General features: G+C 40.2%; 1 protein-coding gene across 2 annotated transcripts in view; it reads left to right on the top strand.

The window, feature by feature from the left end:
* abcd3a (ATP-binding cassette, sub-family D (ALD), member 3a) overlaps window positions 1–17,016 on the top strand; it is a 110,338-nt gene that overhangs the window by 44,544 nt on the left and 48,778 nt on the right. For both annotated transcript variants that reach the window (XM_060830574.1, XM_060830575.1), the window contains exons 8-11: window positions 2,957–3,013; window positions 3,302–3,444; window positions 7,595–7,664; window positions 14,228–14,297. In XM_060830574.1, the coding sequence (XP_060686557.1) occupies window positions 2,957–3,013; window positions 3,302–3,444; window positions 7,595–7,664; window positions 14,228–14,297 (340 nt within the window). The remainder of the gene's footprint in view (window positions 1–2,956; window positions 3,014–3,301; window positions 3,445–7,594; window positions 7,665–14,227; window positions 14,298–17,016) is intronic.

Below are 17,016 nucleotides of genomic sequence, written 5' to 3'. Positions count from 1 at the left end.
ATTCAGCAACACTCCCTATGACCTTACCATTAAGTGTATAAAGTCCTGCTAAGATTTGCTTTCCGAAAATACAGCACCTCACATTTATCTGAATTAAACTCCATCTGCCACATCTCAGCCCAATGGCCCGTCTGATCAAGATCCTATTGTAATCTAAGGTAACCTTCTTCGCTGTCCACTACACCTCCAATTTTCGTGTCATCTGCAAACTTACTAACTCAACCTCTTATGCTTGCATCCAAATCACTTATATAAATGATGAAAAGTAGAGGATTCAGGACCGATCCTTGTGGCACTCCACTGGTCACAGGCTTCCAGTCTGAAAAGCAACCCTCCACCACCACCCTCTGTTTTCTACCTTTGAGCCAGTTCTGTATCCAAATGGCTAGTTCTCCCTGTATTCTGTGAGATCTAACCTTGCTAATCAGTTTCCCATGGGGAACCTTGTCGAACGCCTTACTGAAGTCCATATAGATCACATCTACTGCTCTGCCCTCATCAATCCTCTTTGTTACTTCTTCAAAAAACTCAATCAGATTTGTGAGACATGATTTCCCACGCACAAAGCCATGTTGACTATCCCGAATCAGTCCTTGCCTTTCCAAATACGTGTACATCCTCTCCCTCAGGATTCCCTCCAACAACTTACCCACCACTGAGGTCAGGCTCACTGGTCTATAATTCCCTGGCTTGTCCTTACCATCCTTCTTAAACAGTGGCACCACGTGAGCCAACCTCCAGTCTTCCAGCACCTCACCTGTGACTATCGATGATACAAATATCTCAGCAAGAGGCCCAGCAATCACTTCTGTAGCTTCCCACAGAGTTCTTGGGTACACCTGATCAGGTCCTAGGGATTTATCCATCTTTATGCGTTTCAAGACATCCAGCACTTCCTTCTTTGTAATATGGACATTTTTCAAGATGTCACCATCTATTTTCCTACATTCTATATCTTCCATGTCCTTTTCCACAGTAAATATGCAAAATACTCATTTAGTATCTCCCCCATTTTCTGCGGCTCCACACAAAGGCAGCCTTGCTGATCTTTGAGGGGCCCTATTCTCTCTCTAGTTACCTTTTTGTCCTTAATGTATTTGTAAAAACCCTTGGGATTCTCCTTAATTCTAATTGCCAAAGCTATCCCATATCCCCTTTTTCCCTCCTGATTTCCCTTTTAAGTATATTCCTACTGCCTTTATACTCTTCTAAGGATTCACTCAATCTTTCCTGACTGTACCTTACATATGCTTCCTTCTTTTTCTTAACCAAACCCTCAATTTCTTTAGTCACCCAGCATTCCCTATACCTACCAGCCTTTCCTTTCACCCCAACAGGAATATACTTACTCTGGATTCTTGTTATCTCATTTCTGAAGGCTTTCCATTTTCCAACCCTCCCTTTACTTGTGAACACCTGCCCCCCAATCAGCTTTTGAAAGTTCTTGCCTCATACAATCAAAATTGGCCTTTTTCCAATTTAGAGCTTCAACTTTTAGATATGGTCTATCTTTTCAATCATTATTTTAAATCTAATAGAATTGTGGTCGCTGGCCCCAAAGTGCTCTCACACTGACACCTCATGCTCGAAACGTCGAATTCTCTATTCCTGAGATGCTGCCTAACCTGCTGTGCTTTGACCAGCAACACATTTGCACCTCAGTCACCTGCCCTGCCTTAATTCCCAAGAGTAGGTCAAGTTTTGCACCTTTTCTAGTAGGTACATCCGCGAACTGAATCAGAAAATTGTCTTGTACACACTTAAGAAATTCTTCTCCATCTAAACCCTTAACACTACGGCAGTCCCAGTCCATGTTTGGAAAGTTAAAATCCCCTACCATAACCACCCTATTATTCTTACAGATAGCTGAGATCTCCTTACAAGTTTGTTTCTCAATTTCCCTCTGACTAGTAGGAGGTCTATAATACCATCCCAATAAGGTGATCATCTCTTTCTTATCTCTCAGTTCCACCTAAATAACTTCCCTGGATGCATTACCGGGAATATCCGCCCTCAATATTCTTTAGTGACTAATGAACAGAAGTTCATACTTTTTTTTTCATTTTAAGGCACGAACCGAATCAAATGAATTAAAATCAGTATCGACTGAACCCTACTTAATCATCTACTACTGTATAATCTTACAGAAAAAACATTTATCTGTTTACAAACTAACACCACCTAGCTTTTCAGCAGGTTCCCTTCTCCCACTCTGCCTCCTGTGATGCATTGTTTGAAAAACTGCCTTTGAAAATTACTACTCTTGGCCTTCTAAGTATTTCTAATTGTCTTCTGGCAATGAGGCAAATGCCAAGGTATCTTTGATCTTGAAGTTTCTATTCGTCCTGGCTCTTTGAATAGAGAATTGGTTCTTTTTGGTCAATTGCTTTGTAGCTAACACAAACCAGTCTTTTTCCTTGTTTCTGACAGCAGTTGGGTTACTGTTTCTCTTGTTCCGGGTTTTTGGGTCTGTACATGTATATGTCCAGAAAGACTAGCTCCTTTTTGTTGTATCAAGGTGTGAAAACTAACACTTGATTTTCAATGGTTTTCGGTTTGCATCTCTTTCTCAATAACAGCATGCCATTTTGCACCTGCTTCCACGTAGTTTGGGATGATTTTACCCCATTTTCAGGGCATGCTGTTTATTTTCAAAGGCACAGTTTAAAATATACCAACCTTATAAAATCTTTGTAACAATTAGTAATTCTCTAGGTTTTTTTTAAAAAAAGAAAAAAAAATTCCTAAGTAATGTGCTTCTGTGAAGAAGTGTCTCCATTCAACATGTAAACTTGCTTTTTCTTTCCACAGAGACTGATTATTTTGCAGGATCCTCTGTCTTTGCATTAGATTTTCATCCAGTGCAGAATATTACTTTTAAAATAAATGATATTGTGATTTTAATGTCGATTTGCTGTCCACTTCATAACTAATTTTGAGTGTTTTTCCTTTTCAGCCTCTTTTGGATATATTTCTGTATATATTTAAACTAACAAGTGCAATAGGTGCTCAGGTGAGTTCTGAATAAATAAGTTGTTTACTGATAATAAGGGCTGAAAGAGATTGTGTTAACTTTCTGAGCAAATGAGAAAATGTTTTGATATATTTAGATTCAAAAATATCATTGCATCAAATAAAATGATATCACTGGATTTTAATGTACAGATACTCATTTGTTGAGTTGAATATTGTTTTGACTATAAACCTTTTGCTTCTTTTGGTACTTGTAAATTTTGAGAATATTATATTGGTATTACTGCAGATATATATATTTTTTGAACAATTACTGTCTTTGTCTTAGGGTCCTGCAAGCATGATGGCTTACCTGATTGTTTCAGGTTTGCTTCTGACTCGGCTTAGAAGACCAATTGGTAAAATGACAATGACAGAGCAAAGATATGAAGGCGAATACAGATATGTCAACTCACGGCTTATTACAAATAGGTGAGGAGACACTTAGTAAAATCAGTGGATTTTTAAATTGCTTTAAATGGAAGGATATGTGATATTTTATCATGACGTGCCTCACCCTGCCTTCCAAAACCATTGTTGGCTAGTTCTTTCTCTACTTATTGCAGCACCAAACAATTTGTGTGAGTCACCTTGCTGATTTATTGTTTTATTAGTTTATTTCTTGCAAAGCCTTTCTAAAGCCAAAGCAGAAATTAAGAAGTTTGGCTCCTGTATTCTGTAGAGGAATTTTTTCCTCCAGTAGTGAATCTGTGGGATTATTTACTGCAGAGTGCTATGCAGAGGCAGGTATTCAAAGTTAAGAATCTCACAACACCCGGTTATAGTCCAATTGGTTTATTTGGAAACCCTAGCTTCCAGAATGCTGCTCCTTCATCAGGTAGCAGTGGAACAGGATCATAAAATACAGAATTTATAGTAAATGATTACAGTATCATGCAACTGAAATTACATATTGAACAAATCTAGATGGCTGTTAAGTCTATCATCTTTTAGAATGGGTTGTAAGTTTCATTTGTTAATATGTAAATTCCACAACTACTTTTTGAGTCACATTCTTGAAATAACTTAAGATTTTATAAAGAAAGGTTGACATCTCAGCTCAAACATTGCATTAAAGGTGTGAGGTTAGAGACTGTCTGTATCCCAATCATGAGTCAGACTGGTTCTATTTCCAAAGTAGGAATTTATAAAATATTACATGGATTGACTGCCTGCAGATTGTGTGCTTTTTGAACAAAATAAAATGTATCTGCAAAAATATTCTGCAAATACAAATTTACCCCATAGACTTGTGTGTCTGCATGCATGAGAGAGAGAGAGAGAGAGAGAAAGGGAGTATGAGTGTGTGTACGTGAATGTGAGTTGCATGTGAGATAGTGTGTGTTTGTGTGCGTGTGAGAATATGATGGCATATAAATTGAGAGTGTGCACATAGGGGTGTGTGTGTGTGTGTGTGTGTGAGAGAGAGAGAGAGAGGGTCTGCATGAGTGTGTGCTTCCACCCTAAATATATTAAAACAGCCATCTCCTACAGACAAGCCCTATGCATACACAGGATCTGTTCAGATGAGGAGGAATGTGACAGTCAGCTGAAGGTGCACAAGGATGCCCTCATAAGAACAGGGTACACTGCTGAACTCATCCAATGCCAGTTCTGACATGCCACAGTGAGAAACTGTAATGACCACCTCAGGAGACAGGCACGGGATTCGACTGACAGTGTACCCTTCAGTGTCCAGTACTTCCCGAGAGTGGAGAAACTATATCATGTTCTTCGCAGCTTGTAACACATTATCGATGAGGATCAAAATCTTGCCCAGACCTTTGATACCTGTCCATTTATCGCCTTCAAACAACTGCCAAACCTTAAATAGACTGTTGTTCACAGCAAACTGGTCAGCCTTTTGGACAACATGGACCACAATACTGTACAACCCTGTCATGGCAACCATTGCAAGACGTGTCAGTGTGTCAAAATGGATGCTACCATTACACATGGGATCACCACTCACCATGTACGCAGCAGGTACTCATGTGATTCTGCCAACGTTGTCCATCTCACATGCTGCAGGCAAAGATGACCTGAGGCATGGTACATTGATGAGACCAAGCAGACGCTGCCACAATGGATGAATAGACACCGTGCAACAATTGCCAGACAGGGGTGTTCCCTCCCAGTTGGGAACACTTAGGCAGTCAGGGACATTTGGCCTCAGATCTTCGGTGACCATACTCCAAGGCAGACTTCAGGACAGGCAACAATTCAAAGTGGCCGAGCAGAGGCTGATAGCCAAGTTCGGTGCCCGTGGGGATGGCCTCAACCAGGACCTTGGGTTCATGTCTCAGTACGGGTGATGTCTCTCTCTGTTTCTCCCTGTTTCTGTGTCTCTCTGCCTCAGTGTCTCTCTATCTATCTCTCTCTCTCTCGCACATACATGCACATCCTTATGTACTCACGCAGACCTTCTTTCATGCACACGCTCTCTGTCAAACATGCACCCCCCCCAACTCGCAACATGCACACACACTCTCATAGGCTTAAACTTCATATATCTCTCTCTCTCTCTCACACACACACTCACTCTCTCTCTCACAGACTCACACTCACGCACACGCTTAACATGCACTCTGTCTTTCTCTCGCACTTGTACATGCATACACACAAAGCACACAATCTGCAGGCAGTCAATCTATGTACATAGAACATTACAGCACAGCACAAGCCCTTCGGCCTCGATGCTACATCATGTAACATTTTATAAATTCCTACTTTGAAAATAGAACCAGTCTGATTTAAAATTGGGATACAGACAGACTGTAACCTCACACCTTTAATGTATTGTCTGAGCTGATATGTTACTTTTTTATATAAAACCTTGTTATCTCGAGAATGTGACTTAAAAGATGTGGGATTTGCATATTAATGAACCGAAACCTGCAACCCATTCTAAAAGATGAAAGATTTAACAGCAATCTTGGTTTGTTCAATATATCTATCCAATAGGTCAATCAGTACGTAAAACAGGAAGATAAATGTTTCTTTAATGATTGAATGATGGCACAGCCTCGATGGGCCAAATGGTCTAATTCTGCTCCGATGTCTCCTTTATAGTGTAATGCTGTAACCCATCTTTGTTCCACCAGATTTGTTTCTGGAATGGGGGACTGACCTATGAAGAGAGTTTGGGTAAATTGGGTTTGTATACCCAAGAGTTTCAAAGAATGTCAGAGGCTGATGGGTGATCTTACAGAGGTTTATAAAACATGAGGGGCATGGATAGGATAAATAGACCAAGTATTTTCCCTGGGGTGGGGGAGTCCAGAACAAAAGGGCACAGGTTTAGAGTGAGAGGGGAAAGATATAAAAGAGACCTAAGGGCAACCTTTTCACTCAGAGGGTGGTATGTGTATGGAATGAGCTGTCAAGAGGAAGTGGTGGAGGCTATTACAATTGCAACATTTAAAAGGCATTTGGAGGGATATGGGCCACGTGCTGGCAGGTGGGACTAGATTGGTTTGGGATATCTGGTTGGCATGGACGAGTGGACTGAAGGGTCTGTTTCAGTGCTGTACATCGCTATCACTCTATGATATCATTCCAGTTGCATGACGCTGTAATCTATTGCTATAAATTCTGTGTCTTATGATCCTGTTCCACAGCTCCCTGAGGAAGGAGTAGGGCTCCGAAAGCTAGTGCTTCCAAATAAACCGGTTGGACTATAACTGGTGTTGTGTGAATTTTAACTTTGTCCACCCCAGTCCAACATCGGCTCCTCCACATCATAGTATAGTCAAGGCTGAGATAGGCAGATTTTTAATCAGTAAGGGAATTGAGTGTTCTGGGCAAGAGAAGGAAAAGTGAGGAGATCGCATGAGCCATGATCTCATTGGCAGAGCAGATTTGCTGGGCTGAATATCCTACTTCTGTTCCTTTGCCTTATGGTTACATTTACACATTCTTTGACTTTCTAGAGTAGATCATTCATTTGCTAATGTACTACTTTACTGAACTATGTAAACATTTGGGCTAGATACCAAGGCCCAATATTTTTGTGTAAGCATGGTGGAAACAGAAATTGCTGAAAGAACTCTGAGAGCAGGGAAGCAATTGTCCTGATAAACTCAGTAGTAAACTTTTGTTGCCTTTTTTCCCCTGTCTGGCAGCTGGCCAACTTGATATTAGCATGGGGAAGTTAGAATCAAAGCAGGGGCCGAGAGCATGCAGTAGAGGCTGATGGTTTACTCGAGGGAATTGCAGGTGTGCTCCCCTAATCCCAAGTCACAAGCAGAAAAGAAAAAGACACTTGCCTGCTAGATGCTGTGTCCTATTTGTTGCTAGATATTGTGACTTCTGAAAAATTTAATATTTAAATTAGGCCACCAATTGCACTGTTGGAATTTGATTTAAATATGTTAAAGAAGTGCTGCACTTCTCCACAGTGCAACACTCAAACAAACCTGCAGTTGTAAGAACAAGAAGTGTATTTGGGGGTGAGTTGGGTTTGTGTACCTCTCATTTTTAATCCACTCCCACCTGTTGTGGAAGGTAGCAATAGCACATTTGAAGTATAAGTTTACAGATAAAGAACTGGACTAAACAATTAGTACTTTTGTTCTTACAGTGAAGAAATTGCTTTTTATCATGGGAATAGTCGAGAGAAACAGACTATACATACCACGTTTAAAAGGCTGGTAAGCAATCACTTCAGTCTCTTTAAAATTTGCAATTCCATTGGCCTTGTATATGGTGGTGAATTATTTAAGGATGTTTATGAAAGCATGAAATTTAAATTAAGGTGTAAGAAAAATAAAGATATTTAAGGGGAATTTTAGAATGCACAAGAAAAATTCATTTCAACAAGGAAGAAAAATTCCAAATGGCAGATTCACCATCTGTGGCTAACAAAAAAAAAGTTAGATGATTATCATCCTTGGTGTATTTTCGATTTCTTAGATGAAATAATATAGTTTTGAGAAACTAATTTTTGCTCTTTGACAATTACTTTTAAAATTACCTGAAATATAAATTGGATTATACATCATTAATCTACATGCTCTTGTGTTTATTAATTATGCAGTACTTTTGTGAGCTATTCATCCACATCTAGAAGTTTGGCTCGTGAATACACTGTTGAGATTTGATTTGAAGATGTTAAAGTGCTGCTGCACCCAATATGTCTGGGAGTGAAAGTTCCTCTGGAATATTCTGAAGCTGTACACTTGGGCATTAAAAGTCCCAGTTTAAGTTTCTCAGCGAAGAAGCACAGTTGTGGATTTCCTGATGGAGAAATTGTGTAATGATGGGCAAGCTGTTATGCGTTTGGCACTTTTAAAAAAAAGTATTTCTGCTAACCAGTGGTGTGGGCTAAAAGTGAGAAGCCAATTAGCGCTCACAAGCATGAAGCACGCAAGCTATCTTCACCCACACACTAGACACATTGCATTGTTGGCAAGCAATCTAAGTGAAAAGCATATCTCAAGACACAGAATGGCCAAGTTTTTGCATGGGGACATATTTTGGTTTTTTTATCCCTTGAGGGTGCACCTGAGCAAATATCAGAAATATAGGGGTTGCCACAACAATAATCGTGAACTTCATCAAAAGCAATCAATTGATAATTTACATGAATAATTGATAGGAATGACCATTAATAGCTTAGTGATAAAGTGAGTTTTTCACTTTTGTTTAAGAAGCGGTGCTTGAGAGAGAAAAAGTATCAACCCAATTTATGATCACCAATGAAGGGGTAGTGACTGGGTCAAGCTGTGGAGATAGATTTAACTCTGGCTAAGCTTGGCGTGCTACTGGTGAAGCACACTCTAAGTTGCCCTCTGAATTGCCAAGAAAGTGGCGGATCAGAAGTGATCTGTCTTTCGAGCTGGGGTTCCCTCTTCCTATAGCTTACTTTGCGTCTCCTCTCCCTCTCCCACACTATTCCATACCTTTCTATCTTCTACCCCCACTCCAACCTGCCCCTCTCTCTTACCCTCTACCTGCCTGTCTTGCTCTGCCCCTTTAGTTTAAAGAAATAATCCATGGGGCTTTGTGTTCCTAAAAATGCTACCTGCATTATTAACCCACTGACAAATGTTTTACATTCAAATAAAAATGGCCATTTTCTTTCTCTTGGAGAAACTTGAACATAATTTGGTAAAAGTCAATTTCTTTCTCAAAAATAAAATCAAAGAAACATTTAGAAGGAGTGACTTGGCAACTTCTCATTCAGACCCTCAGTGTGATGAGCAGATTTGCAGTTCCTCTCTGCCATCCAACTTCTGGTGTCTTACCCCTGTCATTCAACTCTCATCTCCTATCACTCCTGTCCAAGAAATTTCCAGATTTGGCCCGCAGGCTAACTGCCACAGCTGTAGTCTCAGGTTGCTCACTGTTCCTCTAATCACAGATTGGTTTTGTCCCACACTTGCTGCTAACAGGTTCACTGGTAAGCCTGCAGCAGCACGTACTGGAGAAAATGGGCCTCTGGTTGGCGAGATTTCTTATGAAATCTTTGATTTCCCAGTATTTGAAACTCTAGCTTTGATAAACAAATAAAGTTCAAATAACAATATATTTTCATTTAACATTTTTCTCCTGGTCTGTGAGACTTCTCATGTCAGTTATATAATAATTAATATGGCAGCTATGTGAATGAACAGTAAATTTATCTACCGATAAAGCAGCTGGTGGGCCATATGGCATGCTATAGTAATGGGATGTGACCTGTAATGTTGGAGCTTCTACATTTGACCAACGAGCCAGACCAAATTACCAGCAATGGGAAAATGCTCCATTGACTTAAACCTCAGGAGAACTGAAGCCTTGCGGACTACGTCCTGACAAAAAGTATTTAGTGAAATTCAAGATTGGATTGATATCGGAATATGTCATTTTTCAGCAGCTCTTGCAACCAAGTCAAAGATGGTGCTATGCATTCTTTTGGACTGTTATGATCCCAGCCCAGATCACTAACTTTGTTATGATTCTGGATAAGATCCCTAAATTATGTTACGAAATGGTTACAGACCAGTTTTTATTTATAAAGTAGCCAAAAGTTAGGATTCAGGTTACTTGTAGGAAAATAAAGACGCAAGGTTCCTTGGTTTTGAAAACAGAGCAGTACTTTACACTTTAGAATAAAGGTAGAATCTATGATATTTTTACAAATCTTTTATCTAACACCTAGAATTAATGTACTAAATTTGTCTGTGGATCGTGATCAAACACCACAATGCATTCTAATCAGAACATATTCTACAACTTTCTCAGTACTCCCTCCACAAATTAATGACATGGTAGATCCTCAAATCTCATTAGACCTAACAAGGGATTGCAATACAGTAATATAAAGCAAAGAATTGTGGATGCTGGAGATCTGAAACACAAAAATAGAAATTGCTGGAGAAACTCAGCATGTCTGGCAGCATCTGCAGAGGGAAAACAGAGTTAACATTTAGGGTTCAGTGATCCTTCAAAACTGGAAGCAGTTAGAAAAAGGTGGTATTTATGCCGATGACTGGACAGGGGTGGGAGACAAAGACAGATGTATAATGGGTCGCCATACAAAAGGATTGTTTATAGTAAGCCAGCAAAGAAGGGAAGCTAGATAGGTGATAATAGAATTGTGAATAATTGAAAAAGGTTGTGCTGAAAGAAATTCATTTCATGACTGGACTGGGGGTTGTAGGGTAAATAATGGACAAGGAAGAAGGTATTCAAGCTCTGAAGTTCTTAAGTTTGACATTGAGTCCTGAAGGCTGTAAGGTACCTAAGTGGAAGATGATGTGTTGTTTTCCAGCTTGTGGTGAACTTTGGTGGAGCACTGCAGCAGACGTGAGACAGAAATGTTGAATGGGAGCACAGTGGTGTGTGAAGTGGCAGGCAACTGAGAGCTCAGGGTAAATTTTATGGACAGAATGTAGATGTTCTGCAAAATGGGCACACAGTCTACAATTCCTCTCCCCAGTGGAGAGGATACGGCATTGTGAGCAAAAGACAAATAAGCTAGATTGAATGAAAATGAGTTAAATTGCTGCTTCATCTGGATGGTGAGAAGATGTGGTGAACAGGTAAGTGGTGCACCTCCTTCAATTGCATGGGAAGGTACTTTGAAGATATGGTGAGGTTTTGGGAGTGGAGGAGGAGTGTTCTGGAGGGAATGTTCCTTGCAGAAGGCTTACAAGGGAGTGGCGGGCAATATGTGTCCAGTGATGGCATCCCGCTGTAGAGTACGGAAATGGTGGCTTATGACCCTTTGAATGGACAGGCCAGTGGGGTGGAAAGTGAGAACAAAGGTGACCCTATTGTTATTGTGGGAGAGAAGGAAAAGGGAGAGGGTAGAAGTACAGAAAATGGCCTGAACATGGCTAAGGGCCTGACAACCATGTTGGTGTAGAATCCTTGATTTTAAGGTAAATATGTCTGAGTCCCCCTTGAAGAAGGCAGCATTATCAGAACAGATGTGATGGAGTTGGAGAAACTGGGAGAATGGAAGGTAGTCCTTTCAGAAAAAAGAGTGTAAAGATGTATGGTCAAGGAGTCAGTGGGTTTGAAATGGATATTGGTAGACAACCTGTCTCCAGAAATGGAAACAGATGTTGAGGATGGGAAGGGAGGACTCAGAAGTGGACCAAGTGAAGATAAGGGAGGATGGAAATTAGAAGCAAAATTGATAAATAAAAATGTATTACACATAGAAGAAAACAACCCGGTTCAGGTAGAAAGAAATAAGTTCTACAGGACAGGAGCAGGCAGAAACAGTGGGTCTGCCCAGGCTGTCCCCTTTGAGGATTTTGAGAAGAAGGTAGAAGTGGGTACTATGGGGTTGGAGCACTGTTAGGTACAAGGCTTTGATAGCAAAAATCTCCAGATGAGATGAAGTTAGTGACAGCGGACAGAATAGCTTGATGTTTGATGCTGGGTCATGGTCAGGGAGGAGGTAAAGGGAGGTATTTGAGCACTGCCATACAGGCTCCACAAAGCAGATGGCAGCATGCCAGATAACAACAGTATGACCCTTGTCAACAGATTTGGTTATAAAGTCAAGGTTGGATCTGAGAGCTTGGAGTGCAGTCAGTTCAGAGGGAGATAGGTTAGAGTGGGTAAAGGGAGCAGAGAAATTAAGGTGGCCAGTGTCACATTGACAGTTCTCAATGGACAGGTTGAGTGCAGGCAAGAGGCCAGTGGGAAGAATCCAGATGAAGAGAGTGTGTTAGAGGTACGTGAATGGGTCTGTGGGATGAGAAATGACTCGTCCAAAGTACTGGGCCTAGATGCGAAGGCAACGGAAGAAGAATTCAGTGTCATAGAACATAGACCAATATAGCACAGGAACAGGCCCTTTGGCCCACCATATCCATGCTGACCATGATTGTGCAGTGCTTGAAATTCATTGAGGTAGGCGCACAAAGGATTAAACTGAGTGTAGAACATTTACTATTAAAGATGGAAGATCAGAATGTATAGTAAGTACTCAACCATGGTGAGGTAGGAGAAAGTGGGGGAAGGAAAGGATTGCAAGTTCTCACTTTTGTTAATCTGGTCTTGAAGCTTTCTCTCAAGCAGTTGTGTTATGGACTGCTGAGGCAAATGCTTCTGTTCTAGTCAGTCATGAACCTGGGTTCATGTTCCCCTTGACTCTGAAACTGCACTCCAGCACTTACTCTCTGACAACTCCAGTTTTTCGCCAATGCCTCAGATTAGGTAAATACTTGGGTCTTCCCGAACTCTGAATTTTATAACCTCACTCTGTCCACTGCACTGAAATATTAATGTTTGCAAACTTCTTCTGAGCCTTTCTCAGCTTTGCCCAACACAGAGCTTTCTCAGCTTTCCAGGATTACTCCTGAGTCCTGATTACACAGAACTAATCAATTGCTCTTGACTTTTTCCCTACAGCTTAACTAAAAATCAATATGCCAAATATGTCTTACCCTGTTTCTAACTAAACTCTCCACAGGCCTGTTTTTAAATGACCCTTATACTGTTGAGTTACCTATCAAAACACTTGCCTATTGAAGGACAGAATTATATGTTGCCACATAACTACTCTTGGAACTCAGTGTTTTGTAAATGTTATTTTATCGCAGAATGCTAGAAGTGGATCTCATCACAGGACTCAGTCAGGGTGGACAAGATGGGGACTCTGATGTTGGCACTGCCCAGGGTCTCTAGAAACTTGGCCTAGGCTTGCATCCTGGAGAGGACTCTTCACTTTCAATGTGAAGTGTTAACAGAACAAAGAATAGATACATATTGAGTGATATACCTAACATGATTGGTTGTGGGGCCTCTCCCGAGAGGGACCAACATTGTTGGTCATCCACTAACCATTGTTGTTCATCCAACACCCTTCTCAAATCCGGCTGGTCTAACAAGGGGTTGAGCTGCTTCATAGATGCTTAGAGATGAGAGTGTCTGCTCAATAAATGGACAGAATTCAGCTCTCGAGGCAATAAGCAAGAAGAGAATGTACCAAAGTGTGGCAAATGAATGTCAGGACTCAGTGCGCAGGATTGACAGATGCCTTGGATTTGGTTAGCTGCTAGATGATACGCATAAGACAGCGGTGATCACTGTTGAATTTGCCTAATAAACAATTTTTTGTTTTCATAAAATTCTTAATAAGTAGAGCATTTATTCCTCAAATTCACTTTAATGTAACTCTATTATAATACATATGTCAGGGTCCAAAAAGTGAAATTGTATCATAGCTGGACTGTGTTGATTGACCTCTTTGGGAGTCATGAGACCCCTGCTGAATAAGCAAATTTGCAGTTTATTGAACCATGCTATAATAGACATTTGTGTTCCTAAAAGGTATGCAATTGGTTCTGCTATAGCACGATAGTTTCGGTTCTCATGCAATCCCCTGTTCTAAGAAAATCCTGTAATAGCAGCACCATTTAAACTAATGGGGTCAGACTGGCCTTATAATTAATACATGCTTTAAAAATTTGAACTTTAGAAACAGTGTCTCCAATTTATCAATCATGTTGTAGCGAATTCATATTAACGAAACTTGCGTTATAGCAAAACGACCTGTACATGATATTCTATTGTTTGTTTGTATTCCTCAATGCATTCATTCCCCATGGTAGTTATATTTAAATTTATGCAACTCATACAAAACACTTAACTTTTAAGTCATCCTCAAGCTATGTGCAAGCTTAATTATCTGCATTTTTACATTTATCCTGACTCACTTAGTTGCATTATTCTGTTTCTAAGACAGATCTTTTACATTTTTTCTCAATAGGTCGATCACCTGCACAATTTTATTGTTTTCCGCTTCACTATGGGATTTGTGGACAGTATAATTGCCAAATGTAAGTAATATGTATGGTTAAAATTATGTTTTCATTCGTTATAATAACTGTCTTAATAATGCAGAAAAATTTGCAGAAAAGCTGAATGCTGCTTCAAAACTTGAAACACCTTCTACTTAATTAACTTGTAGTTATTGCACCAGTCTGCTATGTAGAAATTTAAAAACTCAAAGCCAATGATGAGAAAAGTCAAGGTTGACCCTCCGGTATTGTTCAGCCACTCAGTATTTGCAGTGGTAGTATCCTACCTTTGAGGCAGTAATTACAGGTCTAACTTGTTCAACTTCTCATGAGAAAATTTTCTACAACTGAGATCAATCCAGTGAACCTTATCAGGTCTGCTTATGGTGCCAAAATACCTTATCTTAATAAAGACACCAAAACTGGTCACAATAGCTTTGGTGTGATCTGATTATAGTTATAGCAAGACTTCCCTATTTTTATGTTCCTTTTGAAATAAATGACACTGTTCCATTTGCCTTCCCTAATACATGTAACGAGTTCCAATTCCCACACTGTTACAGCTTTCTACAACTTTTATTCATTTAAAGAATAATTAGTTCCTCTAATCTTCCTGCCAAAGCGCATAACCACTGACTTTGACTCAGCAGACTCCTTCTGTCTTCCTTACCACTTCCCTTCCCATCTACTTTGATTACTTGTTTTTATTTTGTTGTTTACACCTTAGATGATGAATCTAATATAGAGCTAGACAATCATAAAATGACCAGCCAAGTACACACTGTTAAATGAACATTGTGCTGTGCACTGTCTATAATTAACGAAAACTGTGGAGGGCCTTGATCCCAGAAGTTGTACCCAGATTTCTATCTGAATCTAAATTCATTTTGCATAATACCAAATTATACTTTGATTCTTCCCAAGTTTATTCAAATTTGATTGCAAACTTGAATTTCCATTCCTGCACATCATCTCTGTTTTCCCCAAGGATTTGTCTTTGGCTGCCTCCTTTCTCTCATCTATATGCTGCCATTTGACGATGTCATTCTTACTACCACGCAACTTTACTGCACTATCACTTGTCTTGGCCTTTGCATTGTGTCTAAATTGTCAGACTGTTTATCTGACATCCAATACTATATGATACAAAAGTTTCTCTGTCTGTGTGGAGTTTACACATTCTCCCCGTGGTCTGCGTGGGTTTCCTCTGAGTGTTTCGGTTTCTTCCCATGGTCCAAAGATGGCAGGTCAGGTGAATTGGCCATGCTAAATTGCCCATGGTGTTCAGGGATGTATAGATTCAGTGCATTAGTCAGGGGTAAATAAAAGGTTGGGGAAGTGGGTCTGGGTGGGTTGCTCTTCGGAGTGTAGGTGTATACATGTTGGGCTGAAGGGCCTGTTTCCACACTTTAGGGATTCCATGATTCTACATCAATTTTAAAATGTTCATCCTCAATTTTCAAATTCCTCCATAGTCTGCTCTTTCTCTGTCGAAGTAATCTCTTTCAGATTTCATATTCTTGGAAATAGTTTTGCTCTAATAATGGTCCCTTAGGCATATCTGGTTTGAATCACTCCACCTTTGATCACACTTTCAGTTGCCTTGACCCCCCGAGCTCGCTCATTCCTTCCCGAAATCTCTCTGCCTCTTGACCTCCCCTTTCACCTTTCATCAAAGGTCTGATCATCTTGCCTAATATCATCTGTGTGTCAGTGTCATATTTAGCAAGTTTTGAGAAGATGTGTAGCTCAGGTTGAGGTTCTGGATGTAGGTGTGCTTGCTAAGCTGGAAGGTTCGATTTCAGACACTTCATACCATGCTAGGTAACATCATCAGTGAGTCTTTGGATGAAGCACTGGTGGTGTGGCCCGCTTTCTATTCCTGTGTTTGAGATTCCTTGAGTTGGTGGTGTCATTTCCTGTGGTGACGTAATTTCCTGCTCTTTTTCTCGGGAGGTGGTAAATGGATCCAAGTCAATGTTTGCTAATAGAGTTCCAGTTGAAATGCCATGCTTCTATGAATTCTCATGCGTGTCTCTGTTTGGCTTGTCCTAGGATGGATGCGTTGTCCCAGTCAAAGTGATGTCCTTCCTCATCTGTTAAGTAAGGATACTAGTGAGAGAGGGTCATATCTTTTTGTGGCTAGTTTATGTTCATGTATCCCGGGTAGCTAGTTTTCTGTTTGTCCAATGTAGTGTTTGTTACAGTTCTTGCAAGATATTTTATAAATGACATTAGTTTTGCTTGATGTCTATATAAGAGTCTTTCAAGTTCATTAGCTGCTGTTTTAGTGTGTTGGTGGGTTTGTGGGCTACCGTGATGCCAAGAGGTCTGAATAATCTGGCTGATCACAGGAAATGGCATCACCAACTCAAGGAAACCCAAACACATAAATGGAAAGTGGGCCATGTCACCAGGGTTTCATCCAGAGGCTCACTGATGATGTTACCTAGTATGGTGACGAAACATCTGAAAACTGACCTTGTAACTTGGCGAGCAAACCTACATCCAGTTGTGTCATATATAGTGTTATGCTGCCTGTATGGAATACATTTTGGAATGTTTTATTATGTTTAGGGCTCCATATAAATCATTTTATTGATATGGTTGATGCAAATAGCACAGTTAGAGGATACTTGTATTTGGGAGTTGAGAATATGACCAGTTTTGAAGGCTGGTTTGTTTGGCTAGAGAGTTTATTGGATAGAGATCAAAGACCAGAGAAACGTAATGGTTTTCTCATTACAGTTGTGATTAA

The sequence above is a fragment of the Hemiscyllium ocellatum genome, chromosome 9 (assembly GCF_020745735.1).
Source record: "Hemiscyllium ocellatum isolate sHemOce1 chromosome 9, sHemOce1.pat.X.cur, whole genome shotgun sequence".
Classification (NCBI taxonomy): Eukaryota; Metazoa; Chordata; class Chondrichthyes; order Orectolobiformes; family Hemiscylliidae; genus Hemiscyllium; species Hemiscyllium ocellatum.
Note: the sequence above shows the minus strand (reverse complement) of the source record. Positions and strands in the feature narration are given on the sequence as shown.